The 23,836-nt window shown below is 49.8% G+C and overlaps 13 protein-coding genes across 13 annotated transcripts; 6 read left to right on the top strand and 7 right to left on the bottom strand.

Annotated features, from left to right (window-relative positions):
- Window positions 1–298: 298 nt before the first annotated feature.
- On the bottom strand, window positions 299–1,178 carry Asppvi_003500 (F1F0 ATP synthase subunit delta; the record flags this gene model as incomplete). Its single annotated transcript, XM_043299463.1, has 6 exons — window positions 299–331; window positions 389–478; window positions 543–631; window positions 739–869; window positions 951–973; window positions 1,047–1,178. The coding sequence occupies 6 exons, from the start codon at window positions 1,176–1,178 to the stop codon at window positions 299–301; spliced, it is 498 nt and encodes a 165-aa protein (XP_043155398.1).
- Window positions 1,179–2,250: 1,072 nt separating this feature from the next.
- Window positions 2,251–2,816, top strand: Asppvi_003499 (60S ribosomal protein eL29; the record flags this gene model as incomplete). Its single annotated transcript, XM_043299462.1, has 4 exons — window positions 2,251–2,257; window positions 2,366–2,417; window positions 2,601–2,703; window positions 2,781–2,816. 4 exons carry the CDS (start codon window positions 2,251–2,253, stop codon window positions 2,814–2,816), a joined length of 198 nt encoding a protein of 65 aa, XP_043155397.1.
- Window positions 2,817–3,317: 501 nt separating this feature from the next.
- Window positions 3,318–4,888, bottom strand: Asppvi_003498 (uncharacterized protein; the record flags this gene model as incomplete). The annotated part of the gene is made up of 2 exons (XM_043299461.1): window positions 3,318–4,561; window positions 4,639–4,888. The coding sequence occupies 2 exons, from the start codon at window positions 4,886–4,888 to the stop codon at window positions 3,318–3,320; spliced, it is 1,494 nt and encodes a 497-aa protein (XP_043155396.1).
- A 329-nt stretch (window positions 4,889–5,217) lies between these two features.
- Asppvi_003497 (NCBP3 domain-containing protein) lies at window positions 5,218–6,719 on the bottom strand (the record flags this gene model as incomplete). Its single annotated transcript, XM_043299460.1, has 2 exons — window positions 5,218–6,513; window positions 6,585–6,719. The coding sequence occupies 2 exons, from the start codon at window positions 6,717–6,719 to the stop codon at window positions 5,218–5,220; spliced, it is 1,431 nt and encodes a 476-aa protein (XP_043155395.1).
- A 1,836-nt stretch (window positions 6,720–8,555) lies between these two features.
- Window positions 8,556–10,580, top strand: Asppvi_003496 (putative glycosyl hydrolase; the record flags this gene model as incomplete). The annotated part of the gene is made up of 2 exons (XM_043299459.1): window positions 8,556–9,438; window positions 9,499–10,580. The coding sequence occupies 2 exons, from the start codon at window positions 8,556–8,558 to the stop codon at window positions 10,578–10,580; spliced, it is 1,965 nt and encodes a 654-aa protein (XP_043155394.1).
- A 673-nt stretch (window positions 10,581–11,253) lies between these two features.
- Asppvi_003495 (uncharacterized protein) lies at window positions 11,254–11,652 on the bottom strand (the record flags this gene model as incomplete). Its single annotated transcript, XM_043299458.1, has 1 exon — window positions 11,254–11,652. One exon carries the CDS (start codon window positions 11,650–11,652, stop codon window positions 11,254–11,256), a length of 399 nt encoding a protein of 132 aa, XP_043155393.1.
- An 889-nt stretch (window positions 11,653–12,541) lies between these two features.
- Window positions 12,542–13,237, bottom strand: Asppvi_003494 (uncharacterized protein; the record flags this gene model as incomplete). The annotated part of the gene is made up of 1 exon (XM_043299457.1): window positions 12,542–13,237. The coding sequence occupies one exon, from the start codon at window positions 13,235–13,237 to the stop codon at window positions 12,542–12,544; it is 696 nt and encodes a 231-aa protein (XP_043155392.1).
- An 836-nt stretch (window positions 13,238–14,073) lies between these two features.
- Asppvi_003493 (uncharacterized protein) lies at window positions 14,074–14,760 on the top strand (the record flags this gene model as incomplete). Its single annotated transcript, XM_043299456.1, has 1 exon — window positions 14,074–14,760. The coding sequence occupies one exon, from the start codon at window positions 14,074–14,076 to the stop codon at window positions 14,758–14,760; it is 687 nt and encodes a 228-aa protein (XP_043155391.1).
- A 579-nt stretch (window positions 14,761–15,339) lies between these two features.
- Asppvi_003492 (uncharacterized protein) lies at window positions 15,340–16,011 on the top strand (the record flags this gene model as incomplete). The annotated part of the gene is made up of 1 exon (XM_043299455.1): window positions 15,340–16,011. The coding sequence occupies one exon, from the start codon at window positions 15,340–15,342 to the stop codon at window positions 16,009–16,011; it is 672 nt and encodes a 223-aa protein (XP_043155390.1).
- An 856-nt stretch (window positions 16,012–16,867) lies between these two features.
- Asppvi_003491 (Zn(II)2Cys6 transcription factor) lies at window positions 16,868–18,194 on the bottom strand (the record flags this gene model as incomplete). The annotated part of the gene is made up of 2 exons (XM_043299454.1): window positions 16,868–18,010; window positions 18,081–18,194. 2 exons carry the CDS (start codon window positions 18,192–18,194, stop codon window positions 16,868–16,870), a joined length of 1,257 nt encoding a protein of 418 aa, XP_043155389.1.
- A 365-nt stretch (window positions 18,195–18,559) lies between these two features.
- Window positions 18,560–20,483, bottom strand: Asppvi_003490 (uncharacterized protein; the record flags this gene model as incomplete). The annotated part of the gene is made up of 3 exons (XM_043299453.1): window positions 18,560–18,661; window positions 18,715–19,212; window positions 19,263–20,483. The coding sequence occupies 3 exons, from the start codon at window positions 20,481–20,483 to the stop codon at window positions 18,560–18,562; spliced, it is 1,821 nt and encodes a 606-aa protein (XP_043155388.1).
- Window positions 20,484–21,110: 627 nt separating this feature from the next.
- Asppvi_003489 (lysophospholipase 1) lies at window positions 21,111–21,669 on the top strand (the record flags this gene model as incomplete). Its single annotated transcript, XM_043299452.1, has 2 exons — window positions 21,111–21,159; window positions 21,233–21,669. 2 exons carry the CDS (start codon window positions 21,111–21,113, stop codon window positions 21,667–21,669), a joined length of 486 nt encoding a protein of 161 aa, XP_043155387.1.
- Window positions 21,670–21,798: 129 nt separating this feature from the next.
- Asppvi_003488 (lysophospholipase 1) lies at window positions 21,799–23,240 on the top strand (the record flags this gene model as incomplete). Its single annotated transcript, XM_043299451.1, has 2 exons — window positions 21,799–21,887; window positions 21,947–23,240. 2 exons carry the CDS (start codon window positions 21,799–21,801, stop codon window positions 23,238–23,240), a joined length of 1,383 nt encoding a protein of 460 aa, XP_043155386.1.
- Window positions 23,241–23,836: the final 596 nt, after the last annotated feature.

Below are 23,836 nucleotides of genomic sequence, written 5' to 3'. Positions count from 1 at the left end.
CAACGGCAGGAAAAGATATCTGTGAAGCTTGTCAATTAGATATAAGGAATCGAAGGGGAGGCTGAAGAATAACAAGTTTGCGGGCCAAACTAGGAAGTTAGATAGGATGCGAATCCATTCTGGGAAGGCGTGATCCCGTCCCACACAACGATCATCTGAGGGTTAGGACTTCATAATTCATAGAGTATGGCACATGGTAGGGTAAGGTGCAAGTATCATTGAAAGAACCTTGCCGGAGAATTGTTATAATTCTACAAGTTCAGAATTGCAATCGCGAGTGGTTATGTACATCAGGTATCTATTTCAGGACGGCTTGCAGGGTCTCCAGAACCTGTGACAACGTTAGTGATTGAGTCTAGGTTCATGAATGCGTTTGTGGTTGACCTACCTCGAGCTCAATCTTAGCCTCAGCAATGTCCTGCTCGCTGCCACTACCATTGGCAATCTTCTGGACCTCGGCGATCTGGGACTTGACAGCCTGTAATTGAAAGATGACGGTCAAAAAAGTATATCAAGACATTTTGTTCGTTCCCACAACTTACATCGGCGCTGAAGTCCTCGAGGGGGTATGCCTCCACGGCGTTGATGCTCAGAGCGGAATCAGGCTGAACGACGGCGAAGCCACCAGAGACTGGAGAACGCAGACTTGTTAGTGCGATGCTAAAGGAGAGCAATGCGACATCTTCATGGTAACCGCGATATCGCAGCGCAAATCTTAGCGAGGTTGTCCGGACGTACGGAAGAACTTCTTGTTGGCACCACCCTCCTCAACGATCTCAACGAGACCGGGCTTGAGCTGCTCAATGGAGGGAACGTGGTTGGCGAGGACACCCATTTCTCCGGACTCGGCGGGGATGTTGACCTGGACACTGTAGGGGGAGGTCGTCAGTACGCATTCAAGTCATGATCAGAATCGTCGGTCGGTGAGAAGGGAGTTGGTCGTCACGTACACGCCGGCCGACTTGAAGATGGTCTATTTCAGGATAACTATGTCAGTTTCCAGCCTATATGAGGAGAAGGATACGTTCAGTTATTTCGGATCGTACCTGGTGAGGAAGGGCCAGAGAAAGCTTGATCTTGTCCGACACAGCCTCAGCGTAACCTCTGCGCTGGAGAGGCACGCGAAGAGCAGAGGGACGAGCCCTGAGAGCAGAGCGAGCGAAGCGAAGAGAGCTCATCTTGCAATGGATGGAAGGGAGAAGGTGGTGATGGTATCCCTCTTGAACCTGGGTCAAAGATGCAAAGGTCGAAGTCCGACTGCCGGTTGTTCCCTAGCGGCTCTTCGAATCACGTGACGGAAGTGGACAAATGTCAACGCCCAAGGGTTCAACACCAATGTTAGTACGTTGAACCAACGCGAGATTGTTTGTTTTATACAAGGTCTTGTGGAGATCGATTGGCGATGAAGAAATGTTTCTTCTATCGTGAAAGGTCAATGTCCTTCGTCTTTACTAGGACATAGATCGTCGCGCATGCGACTACATCGATTGCTACGCTCTCCTATCCATTTCGGACAGTACTGGCATGCTAAAGGCCATTGGCAGATACTCAAATGCAATATCAATAGCATATACTCTACTGATGAATGCATTGATTCCGGAATCGTACTCGGCAGTACGTTTCAACGTGAATGTTTCAAGCAGCACAATATGAAATCACGTGATATCAATTCACTGTGTGCTTGATCTTTGTAACTGATATCCCACGCTTATGCCAATGTATTTTCGCGCTCGCAATGGCTTGCTGAGCGCCCACGCTATTGTTGCCCCCTACCACCTTCCTGAAACAAGCAAGTGGTGTCCGGCATGACTATCACTTAGCCATCCTCCATGTTACGCGGTGTTGGCATGCGACTTAGTAATCAGGTCACGGGATCCCGACCACATTTGCTACCTGTTATGAGGCACTAGTCCTCCATCTTAAGATTGATAAGTTGCTTTCTACAAGTGGTCAAAATTGAAAGACATAGTCAAGTAGTCTCACATTAAGTAGAGGAACAATCCGATACCGACTGGCGGCAGGTGTTGTTGTGAACATAAAGTAGACATTTGGCGCTGCCGCAGTTGGCCGGACGGAATGGACCAATGACGCTAGCCGGTGGACCAGTAAGCGAAATCCCACACAAATCTTTCCCAGCGGAACCCTAGCCGGAATCTTTGGGGGGTCTCTAGCCTTCTGCTCAGTTCAAGGACATCTTCAATCCGCCAACTCATCGTCAACCCGTTTCTTGTTGCGACACATCCCATCAAGATGGCCAGTACGTTACCTGAAACCAGGCATTTTGGAATTTTCGAATCGATTTTATACCAGCACAATATCCCCGGAGTGTTCGGAAGTCGCTGACGGTTATTTTCACTTTGAACAGAGTCCAAGAACGCGTCTCAGCACCACCGCAGCCAGAAGGCTCACCGTAACGGGTTCGTACAATCCTCAGCAGTTTGAGATCGGAATGCTTTAGTTGGGAGGGAAGGATTGTTGCATTGATGGATTGACATCACCGAATCGGTCCTGAATGACTCGCGACCATCTTGCAACATATCCACCAACCACATTTTGAAGGAGAAAACAGGTCGCTGATATTTTCCGTTTGATTCCAACAGTATCAAGAAGCCTAAGACTCACCGTTACCCTTCCCTCAAGGGTGTTGACCCCAAGTTCCGCCGCAACCACAGACACGCCCTTCACGGCACCATGAAGGCTCTGGTACGTTGATCTCTGCTGCTGCTGCTGCTGAGTCGGAAGCAGCTGGGTCACGGAGGACATGGCTAACTATCCTACAGAAGGAGCGCAAGGAGGGCAAGCGGGAGGTCGCATAAATTGATCCATCGAAATTAAATGGGAAGCGATTTGAGTTGGTTTAACGTGCGATGACACAGAGCGTCGTGTCGGAAGAGCCTGGCTGGGTTTTCGCACGACGGCTTGTTAAATAACACAAAAATGGATTCGATTCCACGACTTGGCCATCATGAGTGCCTGCAGCATGGTCTTGTTTTTGCGATTGGGCATGCTTTCATGCCGACTTGATTTAGTTTGTCTTTTTTTTTTCTACTACACCGGGAACGATATTCGGTCATCCCGTCCGTTCAGGCATATGTGTGTACAGCTTCGTGTCTTTTCCATGCGCGTTTGCTGAAGGATTTTTCAACGTGCCGAGAAGAGATCCCATGCCCTCCTATTACCAAACACCCTTTCCCTTTCTCTCCCGTGGCGAGAGGGTGCATGGATGGAGGGCTACATACTCGTAAGCAAGATAGTTCTGAATATCAATATCATTCAATTCGTGTGAGCTCCATATGCTTCATTCAAAAGGACCTGCTTCAATACCTCATCGAGTGTAACAAGATCTGCACCCTCCAAACAATAAGCCTCTTATCAAACCCACCACTAACAAGCCACTCCTCTTTCACCACCTTGCCATCTCGCTGCACCTCAACCCAACCAGCCCAGATAGCCCGTACCTTCGATCCAACCTGATGCCCATCTTTCAACATCGCCGTCACCTTCCCCGTCATAGCCTCCACCCCCCGAATCACCCCATCATCCCCATTCACCCACACCCCCGACCCGTCAGGCCGCCAAACCACCTGCGGGGTGGAGTAGACCGTCTGCGGCGCAAACGTATTCGCCTGGATCATGATGGCCGCATCTTCGCGGTTCTGAAGCGCAAGCGCAGCAAAGGCCTGCGTGGCCTGCGTCTCTGGCTCCGCGGACGTACTGCCCGTGGACTCAGTGGGTTCCGACGGCTCCTGCTTCGGGAATAGCAGGCGCACTATGATGACTTTCATGTGCGGGAGGGTCGACGCCGCGACGGCTATGACGCCGGGATCGTGCGGGCTCAGAGCAAGGCATGAAGGAGAGAACGCCACCCAGGCGTTTGAGTGAGGGGCTAGGTTCTGCTTGCCGAGGAGCTTGCACTCGCTGGGCGTCTCTGTAGGCGTCGATGACGGGACGCCGTAGTAGAAGAGATAGGTTGAGTCGCGGCGCGAGGCGAGCAGGACGAGTTCCTGGGTATCTGGGTGGCGGACGAAGAGGACGGATTCTGGGTTGGTGAGCAGGTTGATGTGGGCGATGGGCTCGTTGAGCTCCAGGGAGTCTGGATCTCCTGCTCTGCTGGGGATACGGAGACAGTAGAGTAAGATCTTGGAGTCCCAGCCAGCGGTAGCGACCCATACGACGTTGGATGTAGTTTCGCCTGGCTCGTCTTCTTCGTATGCGATCACCTTGACTGCATACTTAGCATGGTCTTTACGGCGTGACAGAATCTCGGCACCCCTTTGTAGAAGAAGCTGGCCGGACATATTGGTCATAAGGACGTATTTGCCATTTTGGATAGGCGCGTATGAGAGCACCGGCGAGTCAGAGTGTCCAGCAAACGAAGTGACGACGTCGTTGCCTTCGGCTGTCTTGAAAAGGTGCACTTGTCTATCTGCGCCCGTCGCGACGATGTAACGTGACGGCTCATCTTGATTCTCCTTCTGGCTAGGATTCTGCCAGGGCTCTACCGAACACGCTAGGAGATTGGCAGAAGTTGGTGTTTGGATGACATTTGGTGTTGAGGGCGCTGGGTCGTGTCAGCAAACATAAATATCTCCGCAACGTCGAGGCTGGAAGTCAGAGAGGGAACGATTGTTAGCTGACCTGGAACCGTCCAGACGCCTTTCTCTTCACTTTGACGGTATCGCTCGAATTTTACGCTCTCATCGAATACTTGCTTCTCCTCAAGGACACCCTCGATGGTCCACTCGCTCTTGTCGGTCTTTCCATCCGGTTGCCCCGCGTTGGCTGGAAGTCCCGCTTCTCGGATGAATACATTCAGCGTCTCAGTATAATTATTCGAACGAAGGAAGCGGGCTACTAGAACACTAGCCAGTTGTGTTGTTGCCGCCATGTTGCCAATCTGATGTGTCCAGCGATTCGGAATGTTGACAGAGGAAACCGAACGACGTCAAATCACTGTGAGCGAGCTCCGTTCCTCGCTGATATCAGTACCCCATAGAAACAAGAAAATTAAGGATAAAATTCAACCGTTTCATTGCTTAGAACTCTTAGGTAATTATCATAATAATACAGATCGAATAGAATTTGAATAGTTTCAGAAGATTCGGATGAAATCAGCTATGCAATGGTATCAAGCCATCCCTAGATGTTTAGAGCAGAATGAAACGAAACAGTAGCAGAATCCAAATTTTAATGCTTCGTGCAGGCGATTGCCTTCCCTTAGCCGAACATGTCCTCTGCCCTCCTTCGAGGGCCGCCTCGCCCTTCAATCTTATCAGAGAATAACTCTTTACCGGCATTGGACTTGAATTTGGAAGGGAACAGCTCTCGGACAGATGCGCCTCGACCCTTGATTGACATGCCGTTGGCCGCACCTCGAATTGAGATACCCTGGTCCTGACCAGCTGCTCCACGAATGTTGACCCCGTTTTGCTCCGCCGAGTCTGGAAACAACTCAATGTTCTTACTGCGCGACGAGTTCTGGTCCCGAGCGCCATCCCCCCGGGGCGCAGAGATTCTCCTCGAGAACAGATCTGCTGTCTCATCAGCAGCATCGATCGCATCTGAACGGCGATGATTGCTTTGTTTGCTGGGCAGAAGTTCTTTCTTGAGGTAACTCGACGTTGGCTTGTTTGGAAAGAGCTCGCGGGCATTGGGATCGCTGTCGCTAGTACGAGAGGGGAAAAGCTCCTTGCCTTCGTTGCGACGGATAAGCTGGGGCGAGCGCTCCCGGAAGCGACTTCGTGTGCCGCGCTCCTCTTGCTCTAGACGACCACTCTCGGCCAGGGTGTCGCGACCTGGAGAGGCGCTCCGATTCCGAAGGCGGCCAGATAAACGTCCTTCGTCAGGGAATAGTTCCCGCTGGCCTCTCCGTGTTCGTCCGTTGCGACCTCTCTCTGTGTCTGAATAGTCGGAGCTAGCACGTGGGCCTTCATCGTCGTACATATTGGCGCTGAACTGTTCGTCTGCGTCACGGTCTCTTCGACGTCTAAGCTCCCGACCGTCGAACCGTCTTCGTTGATAGTCACCATCGCTCGAGGCTTCACCGCCTTGACGGCGTCTATCTGCGAGTTCTCGTCGCAGCTTCTCCCGGGGGTCGTGTTCAGGATGCATGAGATAGAATCGGCTGGCTTCGTATGCGCGGGGCCTTTTGCGATCGGTCTTCACTGCCAACCTCACTTGAAGCACAGATTCGGGGTGGGTCGACAACGCCTTGGCAGACCGTAAGCGCAAAGGAGGAAACGAAGATGTATCTTCCTCTTCGCTGCCCTGCGTGAAAGCTGCCAGAGCTTGCAGACCAACTTCGGGAGATGAGTAGATGATATTTGCGGAAGTATCGTCGATCCACTCGATGCGGGAAGGAGCCTCGCCGGAGAAGTAATCTGTCGCGAATTGTTTGATATTATCCGTAGTTAAATCATCAACACCTCGTATGTGAACTTTCTCATACTGTGCTTCAGCCGTTGTGGGATCGACCGAGCCGTCTTGACTTGTGACTATTGCGTTCGCGGGCTCCTAAGGTAGTTTGAGACATGTCAGTTATCACGAGAGAGCAAAGCAGACAAATTGCGGCCATTATTGCTCACCGTTTCAATTGGCTCCGGCTCTGGAAGCGGTCCGAGGTCAATATCCATGTCGATATCCATAGAGGCGTCCATCGCGATGGAAGTTGAGTGAGCACCGTTTGCCGGGTCAGGCTGTGTCATGCTGGCAACCTCCATGAGGGAGGAGACAAGGTACGTGGACAAAAGAAAATCGGTAGATCCAGAAAGGCGGATAGACTATGAGCGTAGAGACAATCAATTGAGGGGCCGTAAAAGACGTGGAGTTGATAAATATGTAGCGAACTGAATCAGCAGCGAGTCCGGCCAGTGATGAAGTTACTCTGAGCACTTCCGGATTACCAAACTGGGGAAGGTGTCAGGCGGAGTAGAACTCCAACTCCGCCACATATCACGCTGTCTTCTAACCAATCACGAATTGGCTGTACACTATGGTCATTGAGCGGGCTCAGTCTGCTCAAACAACATTAACGAACACCTCTACATGATTCTGGCAAGATAGGATCATTGAACTAACATTCTCTTTACGCTACCGTTCGATCATGGCTTGATCTCCTGAGATTGGATAGAGACTACCTATGTTTTTACAGTGAAGCTGGAATAAGCTGGCAATGGGCTTCAGGTGAATGATTGACATGCAGCAAAGTCTACTCACAAATCTTCAGTTTGACTTCAGTGAGCAACCAGATACAGACTGCCTTCGGCATTGGATTTGATGGCATATGTGAAATCGAATTCGCCTCACAACATGTTGTCCAGGGTCGTCAATGAAGATTCAGAAGAGAACTTGGGCCCCTTTAAGAACGCGTCAATGATTCAACATTTGCTGACAGCTAGAGCCCAGTCAAGTCTGCAGGCCTCATCTACAACTTTCCCTCTGGGCACAGATGTGAATTGCGCCAGCGTGTTGCCATTGCTTTTGGAGTTGTCGAGATGGTGTCTGACTCGAAGTACAGCCGCATCATTCCTAAATCATATTTCATGCTACACTAACAGAAGCAATATAGGCGAAATTCTTTGAGTTTACGAAGACGAACCCGCGACTTGGGCCTCAGGGCTATAGCAAGATAAACTTGCTTGTGCCCGTCATGACTTTCAGCCGGATTATCGTTTATAGGTACACATATGGCAAAACAAAGGAGAATCAGCCAAAGGGTTTCAGTCGGCTCGCCCAAGATCTGGAGCGTACTCTATCTGCAGTCAATGAGATCAAAACCTCGAATCAATCACCGGTAGCAATTACAGTCGATTCACTTGGTCTTCCATCGATCTGGCTTTTGTACGATCCGCTCCTTTCTGATATCCTGAAGAGAGAAATGCAACCGTAATGAATGGGGTAGGAGGAGTAGTGTAAATAAGACTTGAGCCTTGTTAAGCTCACACTTTGGTGTCATTGGCTGCCCTTCTGATAGATCCCAGATACTTGGTGTTTTGGCAAAAAACACCAATGTGGACCAGACAATTGAGAGCTGCATGACTTTCAACTTCCCCCGCTCGAACATCTTTTTCCCCTACTACCTCAATTAGGCTATTCTCCAACACCTTAAACCTTAGATTCAGGCTGATAGTCCCGATGGATGAATAATGTGAATGAACGGCGCCTTTCCGCTTCTCTGGTTCCAAAGAATTGATAGTTGGTTGTCAACTGGTCTCCCCCACCTCCACCTCCGCCTCCACAGGACTTTTGCCGAGGACATGAGCTATCAATTGCAGCCCATATATCGCGCCCGCAAGGCCCTCTTGCAGCACGAAAACGATGACAGGCTCGCCGACAACTGCGATGGAGATGAAGTGGACCTCGCGTTCCACATTACGGATGATGCAGTGGCACTCTGGACTTCTGACCGAAGACAGTGCAGTGACCAACTTTCTATATGAGTGAGCTGTACCCCGAAAATAAACGGGTTTCTTCTGGGTTCGCTCTTACTCTTAGCGTTACGGAGACAATAACGGACGTTATTATCGATCTGTGTTTACCCACCCACTTTGTCCATCATGCTTTACGCTGAAGACGATAAGCTCATCTACCGGTTTGATGACCACATTCTTTGGATCCAGCCATGGAGCGAGAATGCTTTTCGTATAAGAGCCACGAAGTTGGCGTCTATGCCCTCGGAAGATTGGGCGCTATCCGCAAAGCCGAGCACGCAGCAGGCGATCATTGAAACCCCCGCCGGCAAAGAGGCAAGCATTTCCAATGGCAAAATCAAGGCGGTTGTCTCCCAGCGAGGCAAGATCACAATCTACAACTCCAATGGTAAAAGGATCCTGGAAGAATATGCCCGTCATCGTCGTGATCCAATGGACCCAAAGTGCAGCGCCCTCGAGATTGAAGCGCGTGAGCTCCGACCAATTCTAGGAGGAGATTACCATCTCACGATGCGATTGGAGTCGCTAGACCCGAAGGAAAAGATCTACGGTATGGGCCAGTATCAGCAGCCGTATCTGAATCTCAAGGGAGCCGACTTGGAGTTGGGACATCGGAATTCCCAAGCTAGCGTTCCGTTTGCTCTCTCCTCTCTTGGCTATGGTCTTTTGTGGAACAACCCCGGGATCGGAAGAGCCGTCCTCGGAACAAATACCATGAGCTTTGAGGCATATTCGACGAAGGTCCTCGACTACTGGGTCGTTGCGGGTGATACGCCGGCGGAGATCGAAGAAGCATATTGTAAAGTGACGGGCTATGTCCCGATGATGCCAGAGTACGGTCTGGGATTCTGGCAGTGCAAACTCMGCTATTGGAACCAGGAGCAGTTGCTCAACGTCGCGCGAGAGCACAAGCGACGCAATGTTCCTTTGGATGTCATTGTAGTTGACTTCTTTCACTGGAAGCACCAAGGGGAGTGGAGTTTTGATCCCGAATTTTGGCCGGACCCAGGTGAGTCTACTCCGGCCGCATGATATGCATCGGTAGTTGCTGATAGGGCTGCGACCACAGAGGCAATGGTGAAAGAACTCAAAGAAATGAAGGTGGAGCTCATGGTCTCCATCTGGCCGACGGTCGAGAACCTATCCGAAAACTACCCGGAGATGCTCGAACGCGGTCTGCTGATCAGACATGACCGCGGCCTTCGAGTAGCTATGCAGTGTGACGGCGACGTCACGCATTTCGACGCGACGAACCCCGAGGCCCGCAAATATATCTGGGAAAAGGCGAAGAAAAACTACTACGACAAAGGGATCAAGATCTTCTGGCTTGATGAAGCCGAGCCTGAATACTCGATCTACGACTTTGACATTTACCGCTACCAGGCTGGCAGCAACCTCCAGATCGGCAACATCTTCCCCAGGGAATATGCGCGGGCCTTTTACGAAGGCATGGAGGCCGAGGGACAGAAGAACATTGTCAACCTGCTCCGGTGCGCCTGGGCTGGCAGCCAGAAGTACGGCGCTCTCGTCTGGAGCGGCGACATCGCGTCGTCGTGGGGTTCCTTCCGCAACCAGCTGGCCGCGGGCCTGAACATGGGCCTCGCAGGGATCCCGTGGTGGACGACGGACATCGGAGGCTTCCACGGGGGCAACCCCGCTGATCCCGCGTTCCGGGAACTCTTCACCCGGTGGTTCCAATGGGGTACGTTTTGTCCCGTGATGCGTCTGCACGGTGACCGGGAGCCCAAGCCTGAAGGCCAGCCGACTGCTCCTGGCGGTGACAATGAAATTTGGTCCTATGGCGAGGAGGTGTATGAGATCTGCAAGAATTACATCAACATCCGTGAGGAACTGCGGGACTACACGAGGAGCCTGATGAAAGAGGCGCATGAGAAGGGCACGCCGGTCATTCGGACTTTATTCTATGAGTTCCCCGAGGACAAGAAGGCCTGGGAGGTTGAGACGCAGTATCTGTTTGGGTCCAAGTATCTTGTTGCGCCAGTCCTTGAGGCCGGACAGCGAAAGATCACGGTGTATCTACCCGCAGGAGCTTCATGGACGCTAATGGGGGAGGAAACTGATCGTCCAGGAGGGCAGGATGTTGAGGTTGCATGTCCCATTGAGACGATGCCAGTTTTTGTCAGGGTGTAGGAAGTGGCATATACCAACCATTACCGCATCTGTCAGTATGCCACGGACTTCCCATCACTAGACTAAGAGTACGTAATATCATTTAGGGTTAATATAGGCTGATACTCACGGATTTGCATTTTCTGAGTTGGTGTAAGTTCTCACCTATCAGGCAGCCAGGACTATACCTCTCAGGTTTAAACTCTCAAATAAAAAGAACTAGAACTTAGAACACCCTGACCTAGTATAGTTTACTATAAGTTTCGCTATAAAAGTTAAGCCTCAGCATAGCTAAACTATTTCTAGATAAGTTATATTGTCTACTATAAGTAGGCTGGCCGTGAGGAAAGAGATGGGATATGAGCAGGAATTGCCACTACTACTTACTCTCCTATTTTACCTATAGTCATGGACATACACTCCTAATCCCTATATTAAGAACAGGAGCTGCTTGGAGACGTGGGTGGGGTGGATCGGTACAAGTAATCTGCTACAATTTCTGAAGTGGACGCTAGGTGTTCAACTAACAAGGAATGATCTTTATGGATAGGTTAAGTGGCCATGATCTCCATTGTAGAGCCCTGGGCCTATAATCCTCACTTCATACCCACAGTTATAAGTCCCTAAAAGCATGTCACCCTGATCTAGGCAAATGGCGCCTTTCACAATTAAAAGGCACATCTGATGCTCCATCCTAGGCAGTCCCCTGGAGCTGGAGCGTGTACTTGTCTAACTTGTCTCCAGGCTTGTTATACATTTGCAATTCCAGCGTCTGACCATCACTGCTCCAGGTACCTTCAAACCAGTAATATTGGTCCACGGAACTGCCTGGCTCGACCTTGGCCGAGAAGGTTCGATCCTGATGGTTCACAATAAGCTTTGGCTTGAGACCCTGATATGGGGCATTCTCAATTCCCTGAGCATTCTTTGTGAACGTTGCCATCACATAAAAAGGAGCGCCAGTGCGTAGGCCGGCAGGGAACACAGCCCAGATGTTTTCATCCTTGGCATAGTGTGCGTAGCTGAACTTGCCATGGTAGACGGCGGAGAAGGTGGTAGGCTCCCAACCATAAGTTGCTTCAATAGCTGTCATTCTGGCAGCTGTTACTGATTATTAGCCATGTTTTGGGGTTGTGTTAGTTATTTATTGAGGACGAGAGTGACTCACTCACAAAAGGTAGATTGTAGAAGAATATATGGAGAGGATTGTTCAAGCAACTAAGATCGATCTAATTCTGTTAACACAATGGACATGACATGAAGAGAAACGATCACTGATCAGGTGAATTTAGCTGGAAGGCTGAGGAGTGCACTGGGAAGAATCAAGTCTGGACTTGGAAAGACCATGTTATATACCTTTCCATTGTGCTGATCTCACCAGAATCGGAAGTTGCTTTGATATCATGGATTGGATAGAATACTATAGAGATGCATATGTGGGATGTGACCGAGGTGCTTGATGCTGCTATCATAGGAGACCTGGATTCGCCACACATGCAGGCATTGATTCTGGTCACTAAATAGAATCTCATAACTGATAATGTATCACAGTATCTTGCATCTCAAATAACCCAACATAGAGGCCATTGAGGCCGAGCCAATGGGATTAGAGAGTCCGCAGTATATTCATAACCAAATTACTCTTACATACCGGCACGCTAAGTAGAGGTAACACAGCATATACGGACAATTCTAATCAGGTTCCTGTGGCTGCATATGCAACGAGTCAGTTCAGTCCCTATTTAGTTTGTTTCCAGTTCATTGCGTACGTAGCTGGTTATACGCCTTTGCCCAAGAACAGTTACATGTCCAGAAGTAGGGAGCCATGCGTTCTTTAGCACTCGATTAGTGGAAGATGGCAAGAGTTTCATTCCACAAAGCCTAGTATATATACCAAAATTTACTATTCCTATATACTCCATTGAGAGCTTCTACCTACAGCAACTGTCACTCATCGAGCAAAGAGGGGCATTGAACTATCATTAGTTCAGCTCCTGTTTGCCCTTTGCAGCTTCCTTCTGCGCCACCTTGATTGCTAGAATCACATCGTCCGCTGCAGTGACAATCTGTTCCCTGTACTGGCGGACTGTATTCTTAGTATCAGTGAGATCCTGAATCGCCTCTTCGAGCTTGCGATACTTCTGCTCAGCAGCAATAGCGTCTATGATAGCTGTGACGATGAGACCGGCAGCAGCGCCCAGGAAGCCTCCCAAGACGGTCCCCCAGAAGGCATTAAGGGACTTGACGAGAATGGGGATCATCGTGCCGGCAACGACTGATGCAGCGGCGATACCGGCGGCATTGGCGGACATGCCCCAGACCTTAAACTCCGCGACAATCTTGTCGATGTCTTCAAACGAGCGACCCTTCCACTTCTCTATGACTGTGTCCAGCGGCTCTTTCTTGACTGACGCATCCAACTTCTCGTAGTGCAGCTTCGCGAGGCGCTCGATCTCGAGTAGCCTCTCACGAACATCAACAAGAAGCTTCTCCGGACTCTTCTCGTCAATGCTGACGGTCTCGACCTTCTCGCCTAGGAGGCCATTGAAGGTGGTGATGGTCTTGTTCGAGGCGTTGGTGATATATTTCAGGTCGGAAATAATATCAGTGATGAGGTTGCGTGCAGTGCGCTCACGCGCTTCATTGCCAGGACGGAAGATCTCTTCAAAGACTCCCATGATGGTAGTAGTGGTAGTATCAGTAGTAGTAATTGAGACTGATTGAGGAGTTAGTAAGGGTGAGTCTGCTCAAGCCAGGTCAAGACATATGAATAGAGAGGTGGAACTTGTCAATATCAAGACTCTAGCGGGGTATACAGAGTAAGCGCAAACAAATAATGAAAGAGGGAACCAAGGTTTGGGGGCGGGTAACCCCGGCGGCCCGAGGATAGTTCCCGCAGACACGTCTCGTTCGATTGCGCGATTTTCACACTTCATGCCAGCTGAAAGTCGCATGTCTAGTTCCGGATCCGGCGCGACTTGATAGATTACTAGCCTCATCATTGGATGGGTTCCACTGCTATCAGCCGATCTCAGATGCTAACACCGTGTGGCTGCGACCCCGCTCGCGTTTGGTCCAATATACTTACATCGCACACGTAAGGATCGGCATACTATGCAAGATACAGCACAGGTGGAGGTGTTCATCTCTTTCTCCTGAAGGTCTTGGCAGTGGTGTGACATTGCATTAGTCGCGGGCACAGACCATGATTCCCCTCGTCAGAGTGGGCCTTTTTGCTCCACTATCGAATCCCTCTGCGCCATACCTCAGTAATAACTGCTCACAGCGAGGAGGCAACCGAGTGACCCGACAGTGTGCGGGCATAGCTCGGACGATCTGTTCGTATTGCAAGCTTGGATGACCAATTGTGCTGGAATCTGAGCCATAAGACTGAGTTCTGACTCGACCAGCCCACCACAATCGCCTTTTCTCTCTCCCTGAGAATTCATTTCCCTCTCATACACAGAGCACCGCATATCCACACAACCAGCCAACATATTCCTCTAGTCTTATCATGGGTGTATTTGAACAAATTTTCCGTCCCGGAAACGAGGGTCGCCAGAAGCAGGTGAACGACCTTATTACCGACATAATCTCGGACCTCAAATACATTGCCAATGCGTCCAATGGCATCATCGACTCATTCAACAAAATGCTCGGCTCGTCTGTCGCGCATGTTGCCTACAATTCAAAGGACCCCAAACAACTCATCCGGGATGTGAGCGACAGGTACGAGGAGATCGAGAAGCTGGCACGGGCCAAATACGACGATCTCGACGCGGTCGACAAGCCAACCCTCGACGAAGTGATTAGAAAATGGGAGGGCAAGATGTCGCCGGATGATGTGGACCAACTGATGGGTAGTCTGAAGAACAAAGGGTTTGCTTCTGAGGCTGCGTCCATTGCAGCCAGTCTTGCTGTCTTTGTAGTTGTCACGCCCCTTTTGAAGATCGCGTTCAGAGCTTTCGTCGCTAACATCACGGGGGTCGTCCTTGGAGCGCTTGCGGGGCTTGCTGTTGCTGCTATTGTTGATGCCATTGCGGCGGAGCAGAACTATCATAAGCTTGAGGAGGCAATAGCGGACTTAACGACGACGAAGACGCTGTTGGCCGAGTATAGGGACAAAGTAGTCAATTCTGCTGATGACCTGAAGCTCTCCGTAGCTTTGGCTCAGAGGTTTGCAAAGAAGAATCGCAATTGATCGTGGGTAAGCGTTTCATGCGTCTGAGTCTCTGCGAATCGTCCACTGATCTGTTCCTCTACAGATGGATGAGAGGTCTACATGCACACAGCAACGGGAGGAATGACCAGCAGACTGTTATGCTTGGATGTACAGAGTAATTCTTTTGCAGAGACAGGCGAAAACGCCACATTAGGCAATAATATGCCAATCTTAACGATTGTGGCCCCTGCACAGAGTATACAACGTAATGAAAGCTGAAATATAGAGTTGTATATGATACGATAATCCACAGTGCTGCTGATAATCAGTAACTAGAATATGTCCCGCGGTCTTGTTTCTTTCAGCCCAATCTTTCGTATACCCTAATCGGTTCTTAGCATAGCAACCTGTGGAAACTGACAAATCAATTGTTATTGGCGTGTCCAAAGGAGGGGTATGCTGCTTGGTCGATCCGTCAGTCGTTTAGGTTAATAGAGGTCCTTTTCCCCAAATTGTCCAAGGTTAATTAAGACTGCGTGTCCTCCTCATCCCCTCGCACTGCACTCCACTATAGCACGAACACACCACACCAACACACCACCACACCACCACACCATCATGGGCAACATCGAGTCCATCATCAGGCCAGACAACCCCAAGCGCGAGCAGAAGGTCAGAGACCTTGTTCTTGACATCAGCTCAGACMTCCAGTTCATATGCACCAAATCCAATGATATCATTACCACCATGAACCAGCTCCTCACCTCGAACTTCGCCCACGTCGTCTACGACAAGAATAACCCGAAGCAGCTCCTCGAAGACATCCGCGACCGGTTTACCCAAATTGAGACCTTGGCGCGCCATAAATATGAGAAGTTGGATGCCGGGGTAAACAAGGTTCCCCTTGAGGAGGTTATCAAGAAATGGGAAGGCAGAAGTCCAGGGGAGATTGGAGACATGGTGGATCATTTTAAAGATTACGGATACACTGCTGAGGTAGCAGCCATTGCTGCCAGTCTTGCCATCTTTGTTGTTCTAGGCCCTATCTTGACCACCATGTTTGGGTTCATGGGCACGATTGCGGCTGGGGTGATTTCCATAATTGGAGGTGCCGTCGGGTATATTGTCGTCGAGATCGTTGCAGCGGAGGAAAAGTATCACAAGCTCGAGGAAGCCATTAGAGAGTTGACGAAGACGAAACAGTTGCTTAGCGGAAATAGGGAGAAGATCGCCAATGCTGCTGATGATTTGAAGTTGGCAATCCGTTTGGCGCAGGTAAAGAGAGCATAAAGTCGCTCAGCGGGACTCCTAGTGGGAGAAAACGGAAACCGGAACGTGGGGCATCTTTATCAAACAGCTGAGTTTGGGACTGCTGGTGGACAATGACGGCTTCTGGCAGCAAGGGCATTGAATACCACTAGTCTTGCAGATTACTCATCACCAGAATGAAAAATACTTGTTACTTTATTTTGTCTAAGTATATCTTCTTAGAGGCTGCTGGACCTATCAACACTGACACCGATGGGACAAAGGGTGATAAGGCACTAAAACACAATTTGATGTTTGTACTCCAATCATGCTTACTGGGTTGTTGTCGCCGTTGGACTCCGGCCACTGAAGCGGCCAGGCAAAGCCTGGGGTGAGTGAGGCAATTACCGCGGCCAGACTGGCTACAGTTGTGATAAAGCAACCTGTTGATCGAACTGTTATCGAGCATGCAGCTGCCGTCAGAGCGTAGAGTCGAGTCTTTAGTGAATGACGGAAAGAGTCTCCTTTGGTTCTAGCTTGGCAGGAGCCGTCGGTGCATCCTAATCATCGTCTGCGCATCTTGGATTATTGACTTGATCTTCCTGCTGGGGACTCAGTGTCGGCCCAGGTCTGATTCTGAGTTCAGTACACTTCGACATCCCCACCCTGGAGTTATTCCGGTCCGAGGTCAATGACGAGAAATAAGAAATGGGAAGTGTGTGAGAGATCGACCTTTGAGGAGTAGACCATATGTCACTCCTCTTCCTGTCTATTCCGCTCGTGTCGTAGAGGATTCAACTCCACAAAAAGGCCCCCGGAGGATGGCATAGATATGGTATAGATGGTATATCAGTCAGCGTATTATACTGCCATCTTAACGTATATAATCCGCAGATTTCTAGATGACTGTCTGGCCAGTCATTATGAGTGGCCAACGTAGGTGCTCTTGCCACTCCGGAGGTAGGACCCCCTGAATCCCTTTGATCTCATTTTCAGGAATATCCAGTGCCCACCAAAGTTCTTTCGCCCTACACATGAAAGCAAAGTAATGAGCAAGAATAACCAATGCTCGGGGTCTCTGATCCTCAACAAAATCAAGGAATTCTCTTGGAGCAAAAATGGAGAACGAGATAAGCTTTCGACCAAATATCCAAACCGGGTCATTGTCCTGAACCGACTTGTGGAGGTATCCCAAGTAGGCGACAGAATTCTCGTAAGCTTCGTGAGTATCTGGATTCCATGGCTGAATGTCAGGATCCAGTAAGCTTTGAAACGGGATTTGATTTTCTTTGGCGAAGATCACTTTCGGATCGAGCGCTGGTGGGGCATTGATGAACAACCACATCTTCGCATCCTTGTTCCCTTTAAGCATCTCTACTGCTGTCCGCAGCACAGCCCCTACACCATTTCCTAATCTTAGAGACTCGACCGGCGGCACGTATGGTTTGATAGGACGTCTCCAGAGGCGGGCAACTGCCGCGATGAGGAGTATCATGGCGGTATAGCAGACCGAATCGCAATTTTCAAGACTCAGTTCAGCAACGGCTTTTTGCTGTTCACGCATTGCTAGCGCCAAATAGACTTGTTGAATGTTGAGTAGCTCACGGTTGTCTGGATCAGAACGGAGCATATGACAGGCTGCCATGGAAAACATCATGTAGTGCACGTTCTCATATTCCAGCCCAAGTTGAGGAATTAGACTAGACCATGCCGTCACCTCGCGGGATTTGGCCTGGCCTGGGAGGGGATCCATCAGGTGATCCTTGTAGTAATCGAATAGTCGAAGCTCGAGAAGGCGTCTAGATTTGGATTCTGGCAGCTGGAAGTCACCGACGTCGTTGAAGTCGGAGCTAGGGGTTCCCTGTAACTCTGATTCGCCCGACAGAGTGGGTATTAGGGTATTGGCTGGACCAAATATATCTGACCCCTGTTTGCCGTCTGTTTTTGTGTCTTGGTCATTTCGTTTTTTTGCGGCATTCGGGTATATACAAGCTACTTCATGGCGCTCACAATTCCCACATGTAGGGTGTATCTCATCACACTAGGCAGAGGCATGTAAGTATGCTGTTCTCGCGGTGTTCATGCCGTCGAAGGCACAGGCGAATTCTTACTTTCACCCGACGAGTTCTACATCTCTGGCACCCATTTCGGGACTTCCTGTGATAAGCTTTGGTCATACGCCGGCGCGCCTGCACCTTATCGGTGCCCTCGACGGCATTATTCATAATTAATGACGCAAGGAGGTGACTGTGCAGTAGCGCGGATTCGGTGGGCCCGTTTCGGTCGGATGTAGGCAAGAAGAATACAGAAAAGAGGAAAAACAGTGATATCCATGCCCCGCCATAAATGATAGACAAGCTTTGAGGCTGAGTCGAGATGACCTGGTTGATTGCGCGGCTGCGCCTGAGACCAGCACTAACATATCCACGTGACCCAGAAAGGAAATAAAACAACAGCAAATTAAACCCTAAATCACATGACCAATACTGATGAAGTATAAAACAGTGGTTTGCTGGCATTGGGCATTATTCCAGTGGTCGTTTACTTTTGAATTTGATGTAACAGACGGAGGGAATAGAACGCCTCCCAATTAGCCTGCTAACTCGTGGCATGTGTCCTGCTCCATGAATGCTGTGGCCTCTGTCATATCCTTTTCGCTCGGCATGTTGATAATGAGAAGATAGAGAACATGCTTATTGAGTGTCAGTAATTTGAAAATAAAGAGACTGGTAGAAGGGAACTTACATGACGAAGGATACGCTTCACGCCGTTGACTATCAAATCTGCTCCTCCAAATCCAACCTGAGGACCTCCCATCATCCCTTGGTTGCCAACCTGCATAGGAGTCATCTGGCTTCTGAATTGCTGATTCATGCCTGTCTGGGTTGAATATTGCCGGTCCTCGCCCCATTGGCTCGGATTCTTCTGAGTTGTTATTTGTTGCTCCATCATCATGCGACCTATGCCTCCGTTAGACATTGCAATGAGTCGACTCAAAGGGAATCTCGTACCACCCCTACCCATGCCACGGACATAAGGCATGCCCCCAAATCCACGGCCACCCATAGTGCCTCCGACGCCACCCCCGAAACCACGCCCAAAACCTGCGGGCATGCTCACCTTTCCGGCCGTGAGAAGGGCAAGGATGTCACCGCTATTTGTAGGATTATTAGGGTCCGAGTAGCGAGATGTGAAAGTAGGCTGGGGTCCAACGACCAGTTGACTATCCGGATTTTTTGCAGCCTAGAAATAAGATGAGTAGGTGTAATGTTGATTTTGGTAGTGCCACTTACATATTTGGCCTGAGCACGTCGATCAAAATACTCGCCAGAAAAATTCTTCGCACTCTTAATTTTCTCCTTCGTCGTTTTGGCTGCCTTGCTATGATCATCTTCCAATTTGTCGAGGGCGGGGAAAACGAGAGGAGCGGTTTCTGTAAATGCAACGCCATTGGTGTTACCCATCGACGGCTTATACTGGTATACAACCTTCGAAATTCCTTCAGGCGGAGTCAGGTTCTTGCTGATTGTCTCGTTGAGGTTGATTCCAACGTTGGTAGCATCGGTCTCGGGGTTCCATGTCAACACCATAGCGTAGAGGCCTCTCGGTTGGAAAAACTGTTCGTTCATTTGGTCCATGACTGTGTGGTATCTGTGAGAGGAGACAATTAGTAAAAGTACAGCGATTCGGAGGAGGGCCACATGCCTCTTTCGGCTTTGCATGTTCTTCATAACTTGCACGGTAAGATAAAGCGCGACAGTGGCTGCCTGTCCGATGCCAGGAGCGAGATGTAATGGCATCAAGGCGATACCAGCCATGTTGATAGCATTGATCCATGGTGAAGCTTGAGTGGCGAGATTGAAAGTTTCGAGGAAATCGAGGAACATGGCTTGGTCGATTCCAGCATTCATCAGCTCTGGCGCATAAGCTCTGATGAAACCGCGAGTACGGTCCTTGGGTCTGCGCTGGGGCAGGACAACGGGGAGAGTCAACTTGCCACGTCGCTCTATACCCTGTGGAACGGGGTAATCGTCGATGAAGTATTGTGTGATTTTCTTGGGATCAAGGGTCTGTGGGCGTTTCTTGGGGTTCGCGGGTTCGCGCTCAATGAGCTCGTCCTGTGCATCATCCAGTTCCCATTGTTCCTCATCACCCTCCTCTAGCTCCCCCCCTACTTGCGCAAAAGTCCTGTTCTCGCTCAAATGTGCTCGTTGCTTCGCAGCCATAACGTGTTCCTTTTCTGTATCGTCACTATAGGGTGGAAGCGGGCTGGATCCTTCTAGTTCGCTGGGTGGAGGCTGCGACTGTGATCGGCGAGCTTGATCGGCGGCTGCCTTCTTTTTTGCATTCTTCTTCTCTTTGTGTGCATGAATGCTTTCTGATGCGAGCCCGATACCAGCTGCAACACCTTTGGCGACGAGGCCAATTAGTCCAAGGGGTCCACCAGGGTTTCCAACGCCAGTCTGCCCGCCGCCTTGTTGATTGGATTGATGGACTTGTTGATTGTTGAACATGACGGCAAAAGCGAATATAATTGTTGTTGTTCTTTCTTTTATTTATGAAGAAAACAACAGTGATGGACTGTTTGTTGGAGAGAGGAGGCTGTAAAGTTACAGTGATGTGATATGAACTCCTTTATAGAAATAAAAAAAATAAGCAATCAAATTAGAACTGGGGTTCTAACTAAGCTTTATGATAATCAGCGAGGCTGTGTGCCCCTTGAAACAGCATCATTATTCCTGTTAGCTCGGTTTCTTTAGTTAGTTTCGTCGTTCCTCGTTCCTTCGTTCCCTCGTTCCCTCGTTCCCGTTGCTCTTCCCGTGCTTCCCCGTTCCCTGTCGGTTTCGCCCCTAATACTTCAAAATAAATCTGATGCTGACTGCGCCATGATCTCCACAAATATCCATAATTAATGCTGACAATGACATCGCCTCAGTCTTAACACAGCCGTGAATCATACCAAAGCGGTTGCAGAGGATCATCATGGCTCATACGCAGATCTACTGTCAGCCGCAACATTAAGGGCATTGAGAAGCCTTAAATAGCGAAGTCATTCCCAACAACTGATTGAGAATATGTCTACTCTTAAATCTATCGCTTCATTCATCATCTCATGAATCGAGCGGCTTTAAGTGCGAATAATGAAAGTTACTGCACTGTTCAGTTCTATTGCCTTGGGCCTCTTGCCCTGTAAGTCCTGTGGAGATGTCAATTGACGACCGTTCTTGCTTGATACAAGCGAGACTAACGTTTCATTCTTTAGACACAACCGCCAGTCCAGCCTCGGCAGAGCACCGCGAGGTTTCGCGAGCTGTGAGTGTCAAGCCTCGCGCGCTGGCAAATGCGACCAATGGTTATGCCCCAGTTCATGTTACCTGCCCGGCAACCCGGCCTAGGATCCGAAGCGCTTCGACACTCTCCTCCGAAGAAACATCTTGGCTGGATGTTCGTCGCGGCAAGACCGTGCCAGCCCTGAAAGAATTCTTCGGGCATGTCGAGATCGACAACTTTGACGCCTCCAGCTACATCGAAAGCCACTCCAGTAACTCATCCAACCTCCTTAATATTGGTATCGCCATATCAGGAGGTGGCTTTCGTGCAATGTTGAATGGTGCTGGTGTTCTCAAGGCCTTCGATAGCCGCACCGAAGGTGCAACTGCCAAGGGCCAGCTGGGTGGTCTGCTGCAGTCTGCCACTTAGGTTTCAGGGCTGAGTGGAGGCTCTTGGCTGGTCGGTTCGGTCTTTTTCAACAACTTTTCGCCAGTGTCCGCCTTGCAAGAAGAGTTCTGGGACTTTTCCTCGAAGTTCATTCTTTTAGGTCCGGCCACCATGAACCCCGCGCAGTTTTGGGGTAATATCACGACTCAAGTCAAAGCGAAGGAGGAGGCTGGTTTTGTGACTACTAGCGCCGATATTTGGTAGGTTCACTGGCCTTTTTGGTGATAGAATGAAGAAGAATCTTGACTAAGTTTTGTAGGGGTCGGATAGAAGGTTACACTTTCTTCAATGCTAGCCATGGTGGAGTTGACCTCACCTGGTCCTCTCTTGCAAAGTCCCGGGCCTTCCAAGACGGCGACATGCCACTGCCCCTGGTCGTTGCTGATGGCCAGTATTTTAACAAATTTGAGGACAGTCCCACCCCGAAAGAACCGATCTACGAATTCTCTCCTTGGGAGTTCGGCACATATGATAACTCGATCTATGGATTCGCGCCACTGCAGTATCTGGGCTCTCGATTCGTGAATGGTGTGGTGCCAGCAAACGAGACCTGTGTGCGTGGCTACGACAACGCCGGTTTGATCATGGGAACATCCAGCGACGTATATGATCTGGATGGTGTGGACATCGCTGCCCAGCTGCGCAAGCTTATCCCCGAAATTTCCTCTCAAAACGCCGCTCTTGGAGACGTGCTTTCAAATGCTGTGGAAGAATACCTCGGCGCCCTCAGCTCGACAAACTCTACAGTGAATGGGCCTGCAGCCTACGACCCCAGTCCCTTCTACCAGTACAACAAGGACTCATCACCATTTGCGCAGGGCACGAGACTGACGGTAGTTGACGGAGGTGAGGATGGCCAAAATATCCCGCTCAACCCGCTTATTCAGAGAAAGCGCAATGTGGATATTATCTTTGCGGTTGATTCCGGCTCTGACGTCGCCGCGAATTGGCCGAATGGCACGACAATGATCGCCACCTACGAGCGTACCTTGGCCGGTTTCGCCAACGATACATCCTTCCCTTCAATTCCAGACGCAAACACGTTTGTCAACCTAGGTCTTAATAGCCATCCGACCTTCTTTGGCTGCAACAGTTCCAACCTGACGGCGCCAGCACCCCTGATCGTGTACTTGCCCAATCACCCCGTCACCTACATGTCGAACCTCGCCTTGAATGAGAGTAGTTTCAACACCACCAGGCGCGACTCCATCATCCTGAATGGCTACAATATTGCCACCCAGGCTAATGGCACTCTGGACTCCGACTGGTCCACATGCGTAGGCTGTGCGATTCTCAGCCGCTCCTTCGACAGAACCGATACCACTGTTCCGAAGGCTTGCAGTCAGTGCTTCCAACGTTACTGCTGGAATGGAACGATAGATGATCGGACCCCATCATCGCCCTATGCGCCGTCGGTCACTTTGTCTTCTTGGACGCCTGGATCCACTTCCACATCTACATCTGCAGCTGCTCATGGCATGAGTACCTCACTTGTTCCTGCTGGCTGGTCTGCCGTGGCAATTGTTGCCATGGTCCTTTCCAAGCTCATCTAATCCGATTTGGAAATGAGTGGTGTCCCTGCCTAAGGCTTTGGCTTGGGGGCGAAGCTGATTGTTTTCTCAAGTTATATAGGGTTAGTGACTAGCGTGGGTGCAGTTTAGGGGGGTTGTAATGTCTGGAGAATACATCAGCAGTAGCAGTAACTAGTTAATTCCATTAGACCAGCTAATAGAAATGGAAGTCCCACCATAATGGGCTTAGTATTATTTCATATAAAAAATAAACGCGCTATTACAACCTCTAGAACATAGATTAATAACAATCTAGCAAAGCAATTTCTAGTTCGGAAACGCAGTGTCTTAGTCGACCACCCAACCACAACCTTATATGACATGCTTACTACCCTCCAATGCGTCATTCTGATCTCCACCTAGACCTGTTTCCCCTATATTTCATGAATCTTCTCTCCTGATTTAATATAACGATTTAACGCTATACGACCTCTGCTAGTCCTAACTAGCAGTAACCTAGAGGGGCTTGCGAGCTGTGAGAGCTGTTATGTAAGCTGCGTGGTCTTATTGACTAGATCAACACATTGCTTTTCTATGCCCCCATTAATGACGTCCATAGCCTAGAAGGTTTCACCGTT

The sequence above is a fragment of the Aspergillus pseudoviridinutans genome (genome assembly GCF_018340605.1).
Source record: "Aspergillus pseudoviridinutans IFM 55266 DNA, scaffold_2, whole genome shotgun sequence".
Lineage (NCBI taxonomy): Eukaryota > Fungi > Ascomycota > Eurotiomycetes > Eurotiales > Aspergillaceae > Aspergillus > Aspergillus pseudoviridinutans.
Note: the sequence above shows the minus strand (reverse complement) of the source record. Positions and strands in the feature narration are given on the sequence as shown.